General features: G+C 43.2%; 4 protein-coding genes across 4 annotated transcripts in view; 3 read left to right on the forward strand and 1 right to left on the reverse strand.

Annotated features, from left to right (window-relative positions):
* The window catches only part of LOC129837895 (nucleolar GTP-binding protein 2-like), a 48,931-nt gene extending 45,989 nt beyond the window's left edge, over positions 1 to 2,942 (forward strand). Inside the window, exons 14-16 of the mRNA XM_055904399.1 lie at positions 1,387 to 1,463; positions 2,025 to 2,107; positions 2,296 to 2,942. Coding sequence (XP_055760374.1) covers positions 1,387 to 1,463; positions 2,025 to 2,107; positions 2,296 to 2,439 — 304 coding nt within the window. The 3' untranslated portion in view covers positions 2,440 to 2,942. The remainder of the gene's footprint in view (positions 1 to 1,386; positions 1,464 to 2,024; positions 2,108 to 2,295) is intronic.
* A 3-nt stretch (positions 2,943 to 2,945) lies between these two features.
* Positions 2,946 to 8,765, reverse strand: LOC129837897 (axonemal dynein light intermediate polypeptide 1). The gene is made up of 6 exons (XM_055904402.1): positions 8,329 to 8,765; positions 7,943 to 8,079; positions 7,630 to 7,799; positions 7,206 to 7,384; positions 6,519 to 6,683; positions 2,946 to 3,109 (listed from the first exon to the last, which is right to left on the reverse strand). Exons 1-6 carry the CDS (start codon positions 8,407 to 8,409, stop codon positions 3,074 to 3,076), a joined length of 768 nt encoding a protein of 255 aa, XP_055760377.1. The 5' UTR covers positions 8,410 to 8,765; the 3' UTR covers positions 2,946 to 3,073.
* A 19-nt stretch (positions 8,766 to 8,784) lies between these two features.
* Positions 8,785 to 15,174, forward strand: LOC129837896 (smad nuclear-interacting protein 1-like). The gene is made up of 4 exons (XM_055904400.1): positions 8,785 to 9,074; positions 12,753 to 12,876; positions 13,050 to 13,678; positions 13,939 to 15,174. The coding sequence occupies exons 1-4, from the start codon at positions 8,908 to 8,910 to the stop codon at positions 14,189 to 14,191; spliced, it is 1,173 nt and encodes a 390-aa protein (XP_055760375.1). The 5' UTR covers positions 8,785 to 8,907; the 3' UTR covers positions 14,192 to 15,174.
* Positions 15,175 to 17,921: 2,747 nt separating this feature from the next.
* LOC129837894 (mitogen-activated protein kinase kinase kinase 5-like) overlaps positions 17,922 to 20,604 on the forward strand; it is a 29,353-nt gene continuing 26,670 nt past the window's right edge. The window contains exons 1-3 of the mRNA XM_055904398.1: positions 17,922 to 19,190; positions 19,362 to 19,501; positions 20,260 to 20,447. Coding sequence (XP_055760373.1) covers positions 18,860 to 19,190; positions 19,362 to 19,501; positions 20,260 to 20,447 — 659 coding nt within the window. The 5' untranslated portion in view covers positions 17,922 to 18,859. The remainder of the gene's footprint in view (positions 19,191 to 19,361; positions 19,502 to 20,259; positions 20,448 to 20,604) is intronic.

Raw genomic sequence — 20,604 nt, forward strand, 5'->3', positions numbered from 1 at the left:
AATTGTTTGGGTACAGACCTGGATAGTAGGACAGAACTCTGCAGGCTATCTCTGCAGTAGATTGCAACACCGCCCCCTTTGGCCGTTCTATCTTGTCTGAAAATGTTGTAGTTAGGGATGGAGATTTCAGAGTTATTGGTGGTCTTCCTAAGCCAGGATTCAGACACGGCTAAGACATCCGGGTTGGCAGAGTGTGCTAAATCAGTGAATAAAACAAACTTGGGGGGGGGGGGGGTTCTAATGTTAACATGCATTAAACCAAGGCTTTTACGGTTACTTCAGTCATCAAATGAGAGCACCTGGGGAATGGGAGTGGAGCTAGGCACTGCAGGGCCTGGATTCACCTCTACATCACCAGAGGAGTAGGATAAGGGTATGGCTAAAAGCTATGAGGCGATAAAAAAGATTCAAGGTATAGTGTACAGACAAAGGTATGGTAGGATGTGAATACAGTAGAGGTAAACCTAGGTATTGAGTGATGATGAAAGAGATATTGTTTCTAGAAACATAATTGAAACCAGGTGATGTCATCGCATGTGTGGGTGGGTGAACTGAAGGGTTGGAAAAGGTATAATGAGCAGCGCTAGAGGCTCTACAGTGAAATAAGCCAATAAACACTAACCAGAACAGCAATGGACAAGGCATATTGACATTAAGGAGAGGCATGCTTAGCCAAGTGATCATAAGGGTCCAGTGAGTAGTGAGGTTGGTTGGGGTCACGGTGATTCAGAAAGCTAGCCGAGCCATGGGTAGCAAGCTAGCAGAAGATGGAGGTCTGTTTTTAGCCACCCCGTGCGTTTCCGTCGGTAGATTAGTGGGGTTCCGTGTGGTAGAGGGAACCAATCCAATTGTCAAAATAGTTATAGTGGCTCAAGAAGATTGTTCGATAGACCTGTTCAGATAGCAGCCGATATGCTCAAGACAGCTAACGATTAGCGGACCGCAGTTAGAAGATGGGCGTTCAGGTTACGTCGCGATGGAGGGGCCAGTTGGATATCTCCCTCGGGCAGATAACGTCGGTAGTCCAGTCGTGAAGGCCCGGTGGGGCTCCGCATCGGCAGTAAAACGGGTCCGGATAGGTGATTGTAGCCAAGGAGTGGCTGATGGAACTGTTCAGCTGGCTAGCTCCGGGATAATTGGTGTTTGCTCCGGAATCGACGTTAGCCAATAGTCACTCGGATAGCAGCTAGTTAGCGGCAAGATCCAGGTGTAAATGTCCAGAGCTTGCGGTAGAAATCCAGGGATATGGAGAGAAAAGAGTTGTCTGCGGCCAATATGCTTTCCATTGTCGGCTCAGCGAATTCCAACAGGACTAAACTGTCTGGATGTGTAGGGAGTAATGAGGTTGTATGTGACGACTCTTTCTTCTGTTCTGTTTTTGGACAGGATTCCGAAGGCACTCTCTGACAAAGTGCTCACAGACATGAAAGTGAAGCAGGCGGCGAATAAACCTCAACCTAAAGGTAACAACTTAATTTCAACTTATTTGTGATTTTCCTTTGTGGGCTTATCTGACATCCCAAATGCAGGGGTTAAAGTTCTGTCATGTATTTCTGCCATATGGATTCTTTTTCCAATTGAAAAGGACTGAAATTGGTCAAACTTGCAGTTTAATACTTGTAGAAAATGATCCTCTTTCCCTAAAAGCATAATGGTCATGATTATTATTCATTTTTTTACATGAAAGGGGAGGTTCACTTCTCTCCGCAGACATTTGATCTGAGATCAACTTAAGTTTCAGTCATGGGATTTATTTTCTTTTAACCCGGCAAATGTATTCCATCAAAGAATACAAGGGCCTTCTAGCAAAATATGCACTTTCCTTTACACAAAGTACAGACTTTATACAAGTCTTCATGGATAGCAGCAGATAAAGTGTATAATTAGAGTAGGTATTTGGCCAAAGACCACTGTCAAACTGAAACCAAACAAGCAATCAAACCATATAAATAGAATGGGAATGTTCTATTAATTGTTCCATGCCTACGGCTCATCCACTTACTGGCCAACCTTTTGTTCCTCAGCTGTAACACAGGTTGGCAAGAAGAGGAAAACCGATGAAGCAGAGGAGCTCACGCGTCCAAACAGAAGTCTAACATCCAAGCAGGTACTGCGTGTTCACTTACCCAACTGTTTGACATCAAACAGGCCTATCTATCTAGACTGGATGCCTCCGATGGATGGCTGCTCCCCTACCGCTATTGTTAATGGAATGAAGGAAAGCACTGTTCTTCCTCAGGCTTAAATCTCCCTCATTTGTCTTTCTCCCCCCCTCCCCCCCCCCTTCTCCTGCAGAGGAGAGCAGCGGATCGTGCTCAGAAGGTGAAGAAAGTTGGAACGCGCTATTACGAAACACACAACATCAAGAACAAGAACAAGAACAGAAAGATGCCTACGGCGCCCAGTGAGGGAAAGAAAGCCAAGAGATTGAAGCGCTAGTCTGGGGTCCAAGAGACTAATAAATATTTATTTTAATGACCCTGTCATTGTAATGAATTGTTTTATGGTGTCTTGGTACCTACCCTTGGTATCTTGATGGAAAGTGATTTGGGTAAGGGGCATTGAGTGAATTAGGTTTTGATTAACCTCTTAATCAAGTGAATCGCTTCATGCATTAACCTGATCCTGAGTGACCTTCAGCGAAGTGACAATGATCACTTTCGTCAAACTATTACTTCAACTCATATGGAGCTTCACTGCGAAGTGAAAGGATGGGTCTGTCATCCCCCCCCCAAAAAGTACACTTGTACTGCATAGCCTGGGTGCCCGTCTCTTTTCATTATTTTGCTAACTGTAAAATTTGGCATGACAATTCCATAAGGAGTTGGCTAGAGAGCAGAAACACTGGCACCCAGGTTATGTACTGCACTTTTGAATAAAAAAAACATCAAGTAACATTTTTTATCCAACTATACCATAAAATAAAGAATATGAACAAATTATTTCATTTTTTTTATTTTATTCTGCTATAGTAACGCAAGGCTTTATGGTTATGAAGTAGACTTTTATTACATAATGCTGTGTTGGACCATCTGAAATCTGCTGGATATAGATCACTTGTGGAATGAAGGAGTCACTTTTTAGGGGCAATGATCCCCTCCAGCTGGGCCTGTAAAGGATAAGAAATTGAAATGTTAAAAATATCTATCAAATATACATACACCAATTTGAAGGGATGTCCACATACTTTTGTATTTGGCTAGTTCAGCCATACCCGTTGCTGGCAGGTGTATACATTTGAGTACACAGCCATGCAATCTCCATACACAAACATTGGCAGTAGAATGCCCTTACTGAAGAGCTCAGTGACTTTCAATGTGGCATCGTCATAGGATACCACCTTTCCAAGAAGTCAATTTGTCAAATTTCTGCCCTGCTAGAGCCACGGTCAACTGTAAGTGCTGTTATTGTGTAGTGGAAACGTCCAGGAGCAACAACGGTTCAGCCACGAAGTGGTATAACACACAAGCTCACAGAACGGGACCGCCGAGTGCTGACGCGCGTAGTTTGGAACTCCCTACCAAGTTCAAAACTGCCTCTGGAAGCAACGTCAGCACAAGAACTGTTCAACGGGAGCTTCATGAAATGGGTTTCCATGGCCAAGCAGCATCGGCTGGCGTGGTGTAAAGCTCGCCGCCATTGGGCTCTCAAGCAGTGGAAAAGCTTTCTCTGGAGTGTTGAATCACACTTCAACAGACAAACCTGGATTTGGCGAATGCCAAACAAGTCTCGATGTCCTTGAGTGGCCCAGCCGATTGAACATCTCTGGAGAGACCTGAAAATAGTTGTGCAGCAACGCTCCCCATCCAACCTGACAGAGCTTGAGAGAATCTCCAGAGAAGAATGGGAGAAACTCCCCAAATAAAAATGTGCCTAGCTTGTAGCGTCATCCCCAAGAAGACTTGAGGCTGTAATCGCTGCGAAAGGTGCTTCAACAAAGTACTGCATAAAGGGTCTGAATACTGAAGTAAATGTTATAATTTTTTTATATAAATTAGCAAACATTTCTAAAAATCTGTTTTTTTCCTTTGTCATTATGGGGTTATTGTGTGTAGATTGAGGGGGGGAAACGATTTTAGAATAAGGCTGTAACCTAACAAAATGTAGAAAAAGTCAAGTGTTCTGAATACTTTCCGAAAGACACTAAACAAAAGTATAAACGCAATATTCAACAATTTCAAATATTGTTGGCAGTCTCTATGGGGGTACCACAGTGGTCAATTCTCGGGCCGACTCTTTTCTCTGTATATATCAACGATGTCTCTCTAGCTGCAGGTGATTCCCTGATCCACCTCTACGCAGACGACACCATTCTGTATACATCTGGCCCTTCTTTGGACACTTAACTAACCTCCAAATGAGCTTCAATGCCATACAACACTCCTTCCGTGGCCTCCAACTGCTCTTTAACGCTAGTACAGCCAAATGCATGCTTTTAAACCATTCGCTGCCCGCACTCGCCCGCCCGACTAGCATCACTAATCTGGACGGTTCTGACCTAGAATACGTGGACAACTACAAATACCTAGGTGTCTGGCTAGATTGTAAACTCTCCTTCCAGACTCATATCAAACATCTCCAAACCAAAATCAAATCTAGAATCGGCTTTCTATTTCGCAATAAAGCCTCTTTCACTCAACCCGCCAAACTTACCCTAGTAAAAGTGACTAACCTACCGATCCTTGACTTCGGCGACGTCATCTACAAAACAGCTTCCAATACTCTACTCAGCAAATTGGATGTAGTCTATCACAGTGCTATCCGTTTTGTTACCAAAGCGCCTTATACCACCCATCACTGCAACCTGTATGCTCTAGTCACCTGGCCCTCGCTACATATTCGTCGCCAGACCCACTGGCTCCAGGTCATCTATAAGTCTATGCTAGGTAAAGCTCTGCCTTAGCTCACTGATCACGATAACAACACCCACCCGTAGCACGCGCTCCAGCAGGTATATCTCACTGGTCAACCCCAAAGCCAACACCTCCTTTGGCCGCCTTTCCTTCCAGTTCTCTGCTGCCAGTGACTGGAACGAATTGCAAAAATCGCTGAAGCTGGAGACTTACATTTCCCTCACTAACTTTAAACATCAGCTAACCGATCGCTGCAGCTGTGCATAGTCCATCTGTAAATAGCCCACCCAATCTACCTACCTCATCCCCCATATTGTTTTGTTGCTCTTTTGCACACCAGTATCACTACTTACACACCATCTGCTCATCTATCACTCCAGTGTTAATGTGCTAACTTGTAATTACTTCGCTACAATGGCCTATTTATTGCCTTACCTCCTCATGCCATTTGCACACACTGTATATAGACTTTCTTTTTTTTCTATTGTGTTATTGACTGTATGCATGTTTATTCCATGTGTAACTCTGTTGTTTGTGTCGCACTGCTTTGCTTTATCTTGGCCAGGTCGCAGTTGTAAATGAAAACTTGTTCTCAACTAGCTTACCTGATAAAGGTTTAATATACAGTATATATATTTTTTAAATCAGTCAATCTAAATAAATTCATTATGACCTAATCTATGGATTTCACATGACTGGGAAAACAGATCTTTTTTTAAAGATAGGGGCGTGGATCAGAAAACCAGTCAGTATCTGGTGTGATCACCATTGGACTTATGCAGCACGACATCTCCTTCGCGTAGAGATGATCAGGCTGTTGACTGTGGCCTGTGGAATGTTGTCCCACTCTTCAATGCCTGTGGTACAGTTTGAAACTGGGATTCATCCGTGAAGCACACCCTTCTCCAGCGTGCCAGTGGCCATCAAAGGTGAGCATTTTCCCCCTGAAGTCCGTTACGACGCCGAACTGCAGTCAGGTCAAGACCTTGGTGAGGACAATGAACACGTAGATAAACTGACTGTTTGTGCAGAAATTCTAAAGTTGTGCAAACCCACAGTTTCATCAGCTGTCCGGTTTGCTGGATTCAGAAGATCCCGCAGGTGAAGAAGCCGGATGTGGAGGTCCTGGGCTGGCGTGGTTACACGTAGTCTACGGTTGTGAGGCCGGTTGGACGTACTGCCAAGTTCTCTAAATTGTTGGAGGTGGCTTATGGTAGAGAAATATACATTAAATTCTCTGGCAACAGCTCTGGTGGACATTCTTGCAGTCAGCATGCCAATTGCACGCTCCCTCAAAAATGTTTAGGGAGCTTGTGGTCTTGTATTGTCCCGAGCACAAGGTGCACCTGTTTAAATTATGCTGTTTAATCAGCTTCTTGATATGCCACACCTGCCACGTGCATGGATTATCTTGGCAAACTAACAGGGATGTAAACACATTTGTGTACAACATTTGAGAGAAATAATATTTTTGTGCATGTGGAAAGTTTCTGGGATAATTTCAGCTGGTACCAACACTTTTGATGTTGCATGTATATTTCAAATGACATCAAATTATTGATTTAATTTCAAAGACTTCAGGAAAATCCTGCCTTCCTTATTTGGCACGACAATGCCCATAGGAGTTGGCAAGACCGCACAGCGATGATGACTGAGCGCCTTTACCTTGAGCTGCTGGTTGGTTCTCTTCAGGAACTGAATCTCCTCTGTGTGTTTCTTCTCCTCGACCTGCCGTCTCTCAGTCTCCCTCTTCTCAATGGCCTCACACTTGGCCTTCTGCTCGTTAACCTGTCTCTCCAGGTCCCGCTTCTCGTTCTCCAAATCGGAGATCTACACAAGTAGATGCAAATCAAATTCTCTTTGGGGTAATAAATGTTTTTAATCATTCAATGGTGCAGCAGTCCATTCACTTGGATTGTTTCTCCTCATTCACTATCTTTAGCTTTATCTGTAAGATGAAGTGGTAAAAGCTGAGCGTTCTCTGACGTCATGGGATGGGTTTAGACAGGCAGCCTAATTCTGATATTTCTTTTCACTAATTTGATCTTTTAACCAATCAGATCAACTCTGAAAAAGATCTGTGAAAGGATTATATGTGATTGATCAAAAGACGCAATTAGTGGAAAAAAGATCAGAATTAGGCTGCCTGTGTAAATGCAGCCATGAGGGCTAGGAAGATGGCTCCCTCTGCTGGTCTACACTAGCTTGGTTGCGTGAAAAATTTTCCAGTGACACTGCAGACAGTTCAAGCATTCTAAATGTAGAGGTCAATCTACAATGATGCAAAGGTTGGAAAATGCTAATTTATTTGTAGAAAAGTGTAAAATGTTTGTGTGTGTCCCATTTCCTTACCCTCTTCTCCATGTCAGACTTGCCCTGCTCAGCCTGCAGGGCTTTTCTCATGCCAAAGGCCACACTGCTCTCGTACAGTGTCTGATAAGCAGCAATGGTCATACGGATTTCGTCTCTCACACGCAACAACAGCAGTCCTCTCTCAGCACAGTTGATGGTTACCTGTCTGATCAACTCATCTACAGGCAATCAATGGCTTAGAGTTTAACACAAACTCACAATGCAAATTTTTTTAGGACCAGTTAGCCCGGACACAGATTAAACCCAGTGAAATTGCTTTTTAGTTCAGAATCAGCTTGAGGCTAGCCTAATCTAGGTCCTCTTGGAAACTGGCCTGTCTTTTAGGATTTGTATCCAACACACTTTTCTACTATTACTACCGTCCATGCATCTCATCTCATCTTGCCTTCCCCTCTCTCCTTACCGAAGCACTGGGAGTAGAGCTCCCTGCGGACTGGGCAGATGCCCGTCTCCCTGGCCTGTCTCTGCTGCAGCTTCAGATCCAGCTGCTCCTGTAGGTGCACCACGTCCATGCGGGTACACGGCGTGCTGGACACCTGCTGCACCCACAGCTGGTTGGTCTCCATCCATTCCCTGTAACAGTGGTAGAGCTGAGATTAACACAGGGTTGCCAAATTTCCGATTTTGCAAAACCGGGAATATTGGATAATTTCCCTAAAAGGAAAAAATAGAGAGAAGGGTGTTATCAGTAAAGATGTGTCTGTGTCATGTCATACCTGGGTGGTAGGATGGCATTGAGGATCTCCTCGGTTTGCTGTTTGTTTGTATCAGCTGAGGGGGTCTTGGGTTTGGGTGGAGGTGGCACAGGGCCAGTCATGGCAGGCTGTTGTGGAGCCACTTTCAGGGGCCGTGCCTGAATTTGCAGTACACATCATTTAGATTAGAAGAACATCAATCTTCAGCCAATTTGTTGAAAAAAAAAATAATACAATTGATTGACATCTCTCACAGCTCACTAGGCACATTGCCATGACATTGATTTCAAAATAATGACAGTGGACATAATTAATGTATGTTAGATACCACTATATGGATACATTTAGCTACTGTAACTAACGTTAGCAGCCAGCATTAAAAACGTGTTTTGTTAACATTATCCTACCTTTGGAGACTTCTTTTCTGTGTTTCTGCTCACCAAGACTGGGTTGTCATATTTAAGCAGAGAATCAGCCGGAGGAATCATTGTGATACTTTGATTACACTACACATAAAAAGTGTTTTGTTGTAGCAGGTAATGTCTCAAGGAATGTGTGTTGTTGAAATGTGAATTGAAGACGTTTAATTGTTTATTTTTACCATGGCAACTTAATTCCATGCGCTACTCACTAACCTATCCGAGCTGCTCGAAGGCATCATTCAGAGTTGTTTCAAACATTTGACGCTATGAAATGGGGAAGGAAAATTAAGTACATACATTTAAGTATAACATTGTGTAGGTGTATGACCTTATTGAAAAGATGATAGAATAGGTCTGCAATATTACAACGGAACTAAAGTGAACTAGTCCATAGTCACGGTGAAAAATATTTAAAGCGTTCTGCCGGAAGCGGAAACTCGTTTCCTTGCGCACAATAGAGAACTTTCTCAGCGTTTACAGTGGGGTTTGTTGTTCACTTTTTAAACATATGTATTCGCTATGAACTTTATTTAGTCGATTTACAACTATTGGTTAAGTTTCATAATGGATAAAGAGAGACGGAATAAAAGAGTGGAATCCCCGGTGCGGGACTCAAAACCGAAAATCAAACAAGAGAAACTCAGCCCTGCTAGGCCCCAGAGATCACGGCGCTCGAGTTCGGGGTCCAACGGCAGCCCAAGCCCACCGCCGCAGAGGAGACGAACGAGCAGGTACCCTGATTTCATGGGTGTATGGTATTGTAGTTAGCGAACACAAATTACACCGTAGGGTTGCAAGGCCATGATGTTACACATCAATAATAGCAACTAGCTAGCCACTAAGCTAACGATTTAGCTAACTAACTAGTAGGCGTTATTGTTACGCTTTAGTCGTGTAACGTTAACCCTCAATTAGCCCTTGATCACGACTCTTGTTCCATTACATTACACAAGTCATTGAACAACGTTGTCTTCTGTACGGGGAGTTTTGTTATGAGCACCGACGCTCAATCTGAACATTAACACGCGTCGCTGGCGGTACTTATTTTTCATATAAATAATAATTTTCAAAAAACAAAAGGCTAAATTGATAAACGCCTTGATTGGATTAAGGTTAGTGTTCCCACACTGAAATATCTCCACGTTAACGTTAAAGCGCTTGTTTCTGAAGACGAGGCGACCGACCACCTGTGCTAATTAGCTATCTATCTAGCATGTTCCATCCCAACACCTGTGTAAGCATAATTCGTTAAATGTAGCTGAGTGTGGTTTCATCTGGTGGAGGTAACCATAGCTGAATGGATCTGCAAAACTGTTTGAGTGTATTTTTTTTATTTCTCGCTGATAAGTTCCACATGTCTTGAAAGACTTATGGAAGTGATGAGTATTGACGTTTCTAAACGTTAATAACACGGTGCCAGGATTGTACCTAGTTCTTATGAGGTGGTAGTGGGCAAAGTAAATGACTGAATGCAGTCTAGTTTTCCCTCAATTAGCTAGCTCATTTAAGCTAACTAGAATTCAAATAAAATTGTCACAAGCACTAGAGACTTTACCGTAAAATGCTTGCTTACGAGCCCTTCCCAATTATGCAGAGTTTTGTTAATTAAAAAATATATTTTTTTATATATTTAGTTTATTTAGGAAATATTTTCTTAACTCTGTTTTCTTAACTGCATTGCTGGTTATTAAGGGCTTGTAATTAAGCATTTCACGGTAAGGTCTATATACCTGTTGTATTTGGCACGTGTGACAACATTTTATTGGATTTTGATTTGACAGTATATACAGTAAGTACCAGGTCAATGTGCATCGGTACGAGCTATTTGAGGTAGATATGCACATGAAGACGGTGACTTCGCTAGGCATCAGGATAGAGGATGAGTAAAATATAGAGGTGCAGCAGCAAATGATGAATGTAAATGTTTATGCATGTGTAGTTTGTATTGTCTGTGTGGGAGTGTCAGTATAGTGTGTGGGGGTGTCAGTATAGTGTATGTAGTCTAGTGAGTGTGCTTAGGGTCAATGCAGATAGTTCTGGTATCATTAACTGGCTATTGAGCAGTCTAATGGCTTGGAGCCTGTATCTAAGCCTGTTGGTCTGAGAGCCGATGTTCCGGCCGGCAGCAGAGTGAATAGTCTGGCTTGAGTCTTTCGCAATTTTTCGAGCCTTCCTCTGACTGTGATGTACTGGGCTGTCCGCACCACCCTCTGAAGTGCTTTGCGGTCAAGGGTGGTGCATTTGCCATACCAAGCGGTGATGAAGCCTGTCATGCTCTCGATGGTACAGTTGTAGAACTTTGAGGGTCAGAGGGTGCAGTCGCGTGTGGTCATGCAGCTGCTTGGTTGAACAGGGAGTACAGGAGGGGACTAAGCAAACACCCCTGAGTGGCACCTGTGTTGATGGTCAGCGTGGCAATTGTTGTTGCCTACCCAGGATCCGGTTGCAGAGTTAAGGGTTCAGTCACTGGGTCCCCTAGCTTGGTGATGAGCTGTTGTCTGAAAAGCATTCTTGCATAGTTATTTCTGCTCTTGTCCAGGTGGGAGAGGGCATTGTGAAGTGCAATTGAGATTGCATCATCTGTGGATCTGTTGGGGCGGTATGTGAATTGGATATCAGTCATCTGGAAAATGGGCTTTCAAGCAAGGCACAGTGTTCTATTCCTTGAAGCGAGCATGAAAGGCATTTAGCTTGTTTAGGAGTTCTGCATCGCTGGGCAACTCTGGGTTTCCCTTTAATCCCTTATCATCTGCAAGCCCTGCCACATATCACGAGTGTCTGTACTAGCAAAACGGTCTTGTAGCCTCGCGTCTGCTTCCGACCACCTCCATATTGAGCACATCACTGGTACTTCCTGTTTTGAGCTTTGGTTTGTTAACAGGAAGCAGGAGAAGGGAGTCATGGTCGGATTTGCCCAACGAAGGACGAGGGAGGGCCTTGTATGTGTTTAGTCTTATTAATCAGGCAGTAATACACAGTTAATTGGTACGCAGCCCGAAACGCATGCCTCCAGAATGTTGAATAAAATTACATTTAAACATTACTGGTTGTCTGAGTGGTTTGTCCTTCATCTTCTCCAGATTTGAGAAAATATCCACAGCAAAGTATTCTTTACCCAACTTTTTAGAGAGCCGGTAGGTATATGGTTCGATTTAAGGAACATTTACATGATTTTGCGGTCATTAGTTTCAGGCTGTATATACCAATTCTGTATTACAGCCTGATTAATCAGACGAGCTATAAGTGGTAAATTTGCCAGTGGCACACCGGCCCAGTGCCAACTGAAAGCTACTGGAAGAAATTATACACCATCCCGGGCCAAGATCTCACAGGAAAAAGGATAATGCGCGCATAATTTAAATATCAGTTGATTATATACATATTTTGCAGGCTGAGCAAGTAGCCTATAATAACCTACCCTCCATACACTAATAATTTCATTTTAACTTGACAATATAATATTTACATTGATTGTTTATAAAACCTTAACGTAATCTCAAAGGGTGTTATTTGTGACTTTTAACAGTCATTTTTAACAGGCCCTATAAATCATATCTTTTGCTAAATTCAATTTTCCCAGTTTCTGGGTTTTCCTATCTTTGTCTGGGTTTCACCCTCAAAATCACACTTTTTATATATAGAAAATTATAAAAATGTGATGTTCTAAATCCCAAACAATGCTTAAACCACATCAGGAGACCGCTTTTGAGGTCGGGAAAAAAATGTATTTTGGAGGAGGGTGTAGTTGCCTTTCAATTAAATTGCGCACCTAGCAAGAGACCGTTCGGCTAATGGTGTTTCTGTACTGTACCGTTTAGCCTAAATGTGATGCCAGAGTTTGCAAAACAAATTGGGAAGGATTTTTAGGAAATCATTTTTAGAAATGTTCATTCAGAGCCTGATGACTGAATTGCGCATCACTAAGATTTAACCATGACAGCGGACCAAACTTTTTAAATACCCGGTTTGCATACCCATTGTTGCCTTAGCTTTTACTGGTAGTTGGCATAAGTTGAAACATCTTCTGTGACAACCAGTTGAAAGCTGCATCCTCTTGCTGCCCGACAGATTATTTTCTTCTCAACGGCTATGTGTGCGGTGCGTGTTATAAATAATGTGCATAAAGAAGTAACAGCTTTATGAATTTCAGTTTTTCATCAAATCTATGTCCCAGATTGAAAATAGCATTATTACAATATTTATTTTCACTGGCCCAAGCAGACCACTGACACGGATGATTTACTCCCTAGGCCAGCGGCCATCCTGTATGTCGAACCCCGTATTACGAATTATTTGTCAGATGTCGCTGAGGGAAGAATCCAATAGGAGCTGTCCGTTGTAGCTAACTAGCCTTGGTGTTAAATTAGCTATTGGTTTTAAAGCCTTTCCTTGTTGATTTGATTGACTAGATCGCCGTCCAGGGCAAAAGGTCATTCGCCAGATAGAAGGGCGTTGGGAAGACGAGACAGATCGCCCAAAAACACCGGCAGGAGCCGAAGCCCTCCCCGCGGTGCCGATGTCAAAATAAAGCGGGTGATTCTGTCACTACTTATGAGTAAATGTAACAATTGGGGGAAATGCATTCATGTAAAACTTTCAATGCAGCAAATATGTTCTTTAAAAAATAACACTTTTCCAACTAATTTTGACCCGGTGCTTGACTTGGGAGTTATGCTAATATTCCTGTCCCACTGTCTCCCCAACAGGAGCAGGGTGACCACCGCGGTGCTGACCGAGGTGCCGATGACCATAGAAGGCGCGACCGCAACGACAAGCCAGAGCCCTCGGAGCCACCAGTGCGGCGAAGTAGGTGGGAGCAGGCTGACGGACCCGTAGAGTCTGACAGACCCAGGGAGAGAAAACGAGGAGAAAGAGAGCGGGGTGGAGGTGGGGACAGGCCCAGAGAGCGAGAGTCCCGCTCCTTCCAGGAGCAGCAGGCAGAGAGACAGCAGCACGACAATCAACGACGGGACAACCGGCACCGGTTTGAGGAGAACAATGACGAGGGACAAGCTTTCGGACACAGTACCCAAGAGGGGGGCGAGGGCAATGAAAGCCCCCCAGTCGACAAAGAGAAGCCCAACTTTGAACTGTCTGGTGCGCTCACGGAAGATACCAACACGTTCAGGGGGGAAGTGATCAAGTACAACGAGCCCCCCGAGGCTCGCATCCCCAAGCGCAGGTGGCGACTGTACCCCTTCAAGAACGATGAGCAGCTTCCGGTCATGTACGTGCACAGGCAGAGTGCCTACCTGATGGGGCGGCAGAGGAAGATTGCTGATATTCCCATCGACCACCCCTCCTGCTCCAAACAGCACGCTGTGTTCCAGTACAGGTGAGATCTGACAATCACTTGGTTGCTCAAAGCAGGCCCTCGGGATGACATTAGTTTAGCTGCTAATCCTTTGAAACTGGTCTCTGTTTTGAAATTATGCCGTTTTCCCACTTACATAATTTCCCAACATTTTGTTGAGGTCTGACACTTATGACATCTGGTTAATGTAGTTCTGTTGGGTTTATGTGATTTCAATCTCTAGGTCGGGACACTTTCAACATCTGGGTAATGTAGTTCTTTCTGTGTCTGCTGATTTCCAGGTTGGTGGAGTTCACGCGTTCGGATGGAACTGGCGGGCGGCGGGTGAAGCCCTACATCATTGACCTAGGTTCGGGCAATGGCACCTACCTGAACAACCAGCGCATCGAGGCGCAGCGCTACTACGAGCTCAAGGAAAAGGACGTGCTCAAGTTTGGCTTCAGTAGCCGCGAGTACGTCCTGCTGCATGAGTTCTCCGACACAGCCGAGGTGGACGCCAGGGCGGAGGAAGATGACGAGGGTCTGGACAAGTGAATGCAAGACCTCTGAGCCTTTTTGAATAGTTGCGACATGCGTCCTTCCGTCCTACTTTCCTTCTTGAAGTAATTACAGAGCTTAATTGGTTAGATTGTTGAAAATAGTAGAATTTTGCTTAGTAAATATGTGCTTATCTCAGGGAAACGCGGAAGGAAATGTGCGTGCTTTCAAGTATTCTGACAGGGCCACGGATTATCCAGTCAAGTGTATTTTTGGAAAATAATATTCTCACTGATGCCTACCACCTGTTGGCCATCTCCTTAACACGGATGGAACAATGAACTGCACAGGTGGCGTGTTGGGTTAAGCAGCTTTCAGTGTTAACGGAACAAATAAAAAAAGTGGTAGAAGTCTTTGTGGTCTCTTTGGCGGTCATAAAAACCTGCTTTAACCTGCAGTAACAGGTCTCAGTACTCTCTATTCTCAGGACATTAACTTAAGATCAGTAGTGTGGTTGATTTCTTCCCCCTCCCATATCTGACTGCTTACGTTCAACACAAGTGCTCAATGCCAGAAAGAAGTTACTTTACAAAAAATTATTTTGTTATTATATTTTTGGAATAGAACATTGAATATAAATTAGTATATAGCTGAAGGCTAGCCTATGTCCAGACCTTAATTGTAAATACACTGGATGTATTGAATGTGAATGCTGGATTCATTATGTGGTGTACTGTATTTGGGTTTGAGCGTTGCAACCAGGAGTAAAGAAAGCGTATGTGTGTATGTATCTGCTTTAAATGTGTGCTGCTTGTGACGTAGAGAAAAACGTGTGTGTCGTAGTGTATTCCGTTTACCCAGTCTTTACCACCGACTTGACTGTAGGCTATGGAGGTTTCTGGACAAAGATCATACCACACTGTACAGCGTGACTATTCCCACTACAAAGACAATTTAGTTTTTTACTTTTTTGAACACCATCTACATTGTAGTTCCATTTTAGGTGTTTTGTATTGTACATAAAGGTTGTGAAAGACTTAGTTTTGTTATTTGTTTGCCATAACTTTGATGGTTGATGTATGTTCAAGTAAACCATCTTAACCACACAGTAAGCCACGTCAAGTTATGAACCACATGTAAATTTCGCACGCTCTACAGACTAATGTACCCACAATTCTGATAACCACGGTTTTCATTTTTTTTTGCCTCGCCTGCAGTCCTATGCTGCGCTGCTTTGTGTGAGTAACATTTTCTAATTTCTGTCATATCAGTAATAGTATCACGTAGACCTCTCAACATTTTTTTGTACCTGATTTAGACCTGGGACACCAGGTGTGTGCAATTAATTATAGGTAGAACAGAAAACCATCAGGCTACGGACCTCGTAGGTTAAGAGTTGAATACCCCTGGCGGTTCTCAAAGTGTGAGCCACAGAGGTACTGCCATATTGATGCCACCCTGCATACCACTGCAGGCTTGCTTCTGAAGCTAAGGGTTGGTCCTGGTCAGTCCCTGGATGGGAGACCAGATGCTGCTGGAAGTGGTGTTGGAGGGCCAGTAGGAGGCACTCTTTCCTCGGGTCTAAAAAATATCCCAATGCCCCAGGGCAGTGATTGGGGACACTGCCCTGTGTAGGGTGCCGTCTTTCGGATGGGACGTTAAACGGGTGTCCTGACTCTCTGAGGTCATTAAAGATCCCATGGCACTTATCGTAAGAGTAGGGGTGTTAACCCCGGTGTCCTGGCTAAATTCCCAATCTGGCCCTCAAACCATCATGGTCACCTAATAATCCCCAGTTTACAATTGGCTCATTCATCCCCCTCCTCTCCCCTGTAACTATTCCCCAGGTCGTTGCTGCAAATGAGAACGTGTTCTCAGTCAACTTACCTGGTAAAATAACGGTAAAATAAATAAATAAAAAATATATAAAAATTACATGAATATTTTGCTAACCACAACAAATTGAACATATTTATGTCAAAGACTGGTATCTATCAAATAAGTTTAGAGGGTGTAATGCAATACAATGTAATTATATATATACTAGATGTAACATTTTTGCATTGTAATTTCAAGAAAGTCCTTAAATGTCATTTAATATATATAGTGATATATTTAAAAAATAATAATAATATTGGGGGCTCACACAACTGCATTCTAATGGTGCAGCCTTATTGGTCAACAAAGGATGAACTGTCTCTTGTCAAATTGACTGGGGCCAGCAAAGGTCAAACATGTAGAAATCGCACAGCCCCAGTCAATTTGACAATGAGATTTGCTGGCCCTGGTCAATTGGTCGTCACTCGTTTCTATAAACCCCGCCCAGTTCTACAATTTCTCTTAACATTTGAATTTAACTGTAACAACCGCAATGCTAACCTAAAATTAAACCCTAACTTTTTTTTTTTGTAGCCAATTTTGACTTTGTGGCTGTGGAATCTTATTTTGGGGATATAAAAGGGATTGATTGTTTCGCAACAAACCAACAAGTGCGCAACTATGGGGCAAAACACGGGGTAGGCATAGATTTTTGACAGCATTTGTCAACATAGTCAATCTCCAATGTTTATTGAAAACACAAAGTTGCACAATGAGCACTTGTTTCTTTCTCAATACATCCATAGGTTGTTGTTGGCTAGATACCAATTTTTTTTGCCATATTATCATAGATGTGACATCAGTCAAAACACCTACAAATAAGACATGGTATTAAGATCAACTGAGCTGAAACGAGCCACTAAGGATTCACCACATGTCAGTTTCTTGTCATTGTTGCTAGCTATCTGGCCATCCAGAACCATAACACACAGCCTGCTGACCTTTAAGCATGCGTATTGTTTTTGTGACGTCAGCTAACCTGTACTGAAGCGAAAGGAAACTCAGTCGATGTGACCACGAACTGGTTGTCTTTTGTTGACCAATAAGAAAGCTCTACCCTTAAATGCAAATTTGTGTGAACCTAATACATTTTTGGGGAAAGAATATTGTGAAACACTATCATTCTACTATTAATGTCGATATTAAGAACAAATCTAACTTATAGCCTAGCTCCTTTTCTACAGTGTATGTTCTTAACCCTGGGCAACATGGGGCTTGGAGGCTCCATAGTACTCCATCAATACTTCTTGTATTCCCCTTGAAATGTTTTTGTAACATAACACAGTTCTGGTTTTCTGCCCCATTACAAAATGTGTAGAATCGCAGGAAGTTAGCTTGAAAAATGCCAAATTTTGTCTGATGCTGTCGTAGAGACTCAATGTTGAAGCAGCCTTATAGGCAGTAAGTAGCAGGAGGCAGCAGGAGCATGTGCAAAATAGTGTCACATTTTTTTGACAGTGAAAGGTGGTTCCTGGTGAGTGACAAAATCCAATGAATGAATATTTACATAATCACAAAGTGAACAGACTCTCAAAATACAGAGTTCAATCTAAATACAAAACTTAAGCCTTAACCAGTCCTACCCTACTAAACCAGGTTGGGGTATACCATGCTATGGACAGCCTCCCACACATCTCACATGCTAGAACGTAACTCCAGCTCATAGGTGAAACAGGTACCTTTATACCTATGGCACCTCCCTATGGACCATACCATTATTAAACATGGAGCTCTTTGCCCAAATATGAAAGATGGCATATTAACCCTATACAATTTCCATGGCCCTGCGGAATTCAAGTTAACATAATAAAAAAATCCCCATCAAAATCATTCTGTTTAAAACAAATCTATTTCTGCATGGGATGTGTCTCAATCTACCCCCCCCCCCCCCCCCCCCCTCCCCCAGAAGTTCCAACGGGACTTCTGTCTGTAGCATCCGAACAGTTTGGGCTACATACATGTCGGTTGTTTTGCTCAAGAGGCAAACACGCCTCACAAGACTTATCTGAAGGTCCCCCGGTACCAGTTTAATGAATACATGTTTAATAACAATAGTTCTACAGGCCAATAGGTGGCAAAAGTATTACTTATGGAGTAAGACAGATAAGACATGGAGCTCTGAGACACGCAAACTAAAAAACACAGGACACATTACAATATGGAAATAAACACACTTCTTTCTCCCTTGGAAAAATGTGTAGAATTACAGGAAATTAGCTTTAAAATAGCAATATTTTCTATCAGCATCATAGCAAAATGTGTAGAATAGCATGAGATTAGCTATAAAACGACAAAATGTATCTCAATAGCAACATTTCTGCAGGCCCACCCAACGAATTTCTGGCTACGCCAGCAGAGGTCGTAGAGGAGCCGCTGTAAATCCAACAGTTCATTTGACCTAGATAGTTTGTGTGTATGCATTGATATGTAGGCTACATATGCCGTTTAAAAATGTTTTATGTAGTTCTGTCCTTGTCTATTGATGTTCTGTATTATGTTTTGTGTGGACCCCAGGAAGAGTAGCTGCTGCTTTTGCAACAGCTAATGGGGATCCTAATAAAATACCAAAGTGGATGCGATGTTCAGGTGCACATGAACACTTGCTACACCAATGAGAAAGAAGTTTGTTTATTTCCATATTGTAACGTGTCCTGTGTTTGAAGTTTGCGTGTAGACATTGGGCGAGTTCGCAGCCGGGGATATGGGAGGGGTTGAAGGCGTGTAAGGGAACAGTTCGCGGAATGTCACTGAAGACGGGTCGAGACGAGATGCACCTGGGGAATTTACAGGAACAGAGCTCCACTGTCTATGACACACTGGAATATGCGTTCTTGAATATTTGGGAAAATGTATACCACCGAACGCAGGCGTATGAGCCTGCACGAGATCAATAGAAAGGATCCTGTTTGGGTATCAGCTGGAAGTTTATGGCAGGACCCTTTGGCTATTGATCTCACCACCTCGAATAAGCACATTATTTCACCCCGGAGTCGGACTAGGGCTGTTGCTGTTGCATACATTATCGTTGAGGATGCATCCCTGCCACAGACAGAAGAGAACCTGTCACTGAAGTCTGTGAAAGAAGCCTGCGCGGATACGCACGCGGTGTTCAAAACCATTCCTTTCGAGAGGATATCGCTTGGGACGACTGACGTTCTTGATATCTTCTACAATGCAGGCAAGTATAGTCATGTCGACTGTCAGCAAGGCATTTGCAACACCACACTACTTAATTCTTCTAAATTGTTGTTGGCCAAAAAGTTACTGTGTGTTCTACACACACAGGTATTTTAAGTGTGTATCTGCGCTGCACGGGTGTTTTCGAATTTTCACCCTTCTCTTTTGACAGATGTGGCAGTGGTGGAAATTAGTGACACTTGCTGCCAGCAGTCACTCTTCTATCACCTGGGCGTAAGAGAGAGCTTCAGCATGACCAATAACATCATCCTGTATTGTTACAAGCAGGACAGTGACCTGCAAGCACTCAAGGTACACGCAGGGCATCGTGAGAGTTTACAATAATTAAATGATTGAAGAAGGGACCAAGTGGGCCTTTTTCCAGCTCACTTTGGGGGCAAATTGGGTTGTAAACAGATTTTAGGGTGTGCCATTTTGGAAGAAGTAGGCCACAGTGCCATAAAAATGTCCCTTCCATTGCCACAACAATCCCACCACCAGTTGCATAATATTGCCAATAACTACTGCTGTACTTAAAAAAACAAAATAAGGATTTGTGACTTTTTTAGCCCAGATGTCTCTGATATAGGTTGATCCTAAGGTTGTTTTCGCTGGATTGTTGAACAAAGGTTGAATTGCAGTCTTTTATCGGTTTCTTGGGAAATGGATTTCCTTAGGCCTATCAAGCGGATGTGTGTGTTTAGTAGATATGTGTGTTTAAAGCAGCGCCACTATTAGAGCATGATACCACTCTGGAATGGATAAGGTAGCAAGATGAGTACTCCATTGTCATAAATCCTCAAGCAGGCATATGACAATGGAACAATGTTCATCACCTCATTTATATTTATAAAGCTTTTGCAGAGATGGGATTAAGCAAAAACATTTCCTAATATTTTAACACACGTTAAAACAGTGGTTCCTGGTTCCAAGGTGAATATTGTATATGTTTCTGTTTGCTAGTAGTGTGCCTGGGTTTGGTCACCATACGTTTATGTATGCTGCATATAGATAACGCTTGTGTGTGTGAGAGCTTGTATGTTAATGCCCGAATGTGTGTCTTCCCTCAGGAGCAGTGTGGGAGCTACACGTTCATCCCGTATGTGGTGTTGCCACAGGGCAAGGTGTTTGCCTGCGACGCGACCCTCTTAAGCGGCATCAAAGAACTGATGCAGCCAAGCTTCCAACTGGAACCCCTCCTCACCCCACTGGTAGAGAGGCTCATTCAACTGCTGGATAATGTGCACGTTCATGCCAGGTCAGCATCTCATGCTACCAACGCTGCATGTCTAGTTATTCCCTTATGACTCCCTCATTGTGTCTTTCACTTAGTTTTTTTGCCCAACCAATCTGCTTGGTTCGCTAGCTTGGTTGGGTGGGAGAATAGCAGCAAATAAAGTACATGGTTAAGCTTG

This window comes from Salvelinus fontinalis, chromosome 38, assembly GCF_029448725.1.
Source record: "Salvelinus fontinalis isolate EN_2023a chromosome 38, ASM2944872v1, whole genome shotgun sequence".
Classification (NCBI taxonomy): Eukaryota; Metazoa; Chordata; class Actinopteri; order Salmoniformes; family Salmonidae; genus Salvelinus; species Salvelinus fontinalis.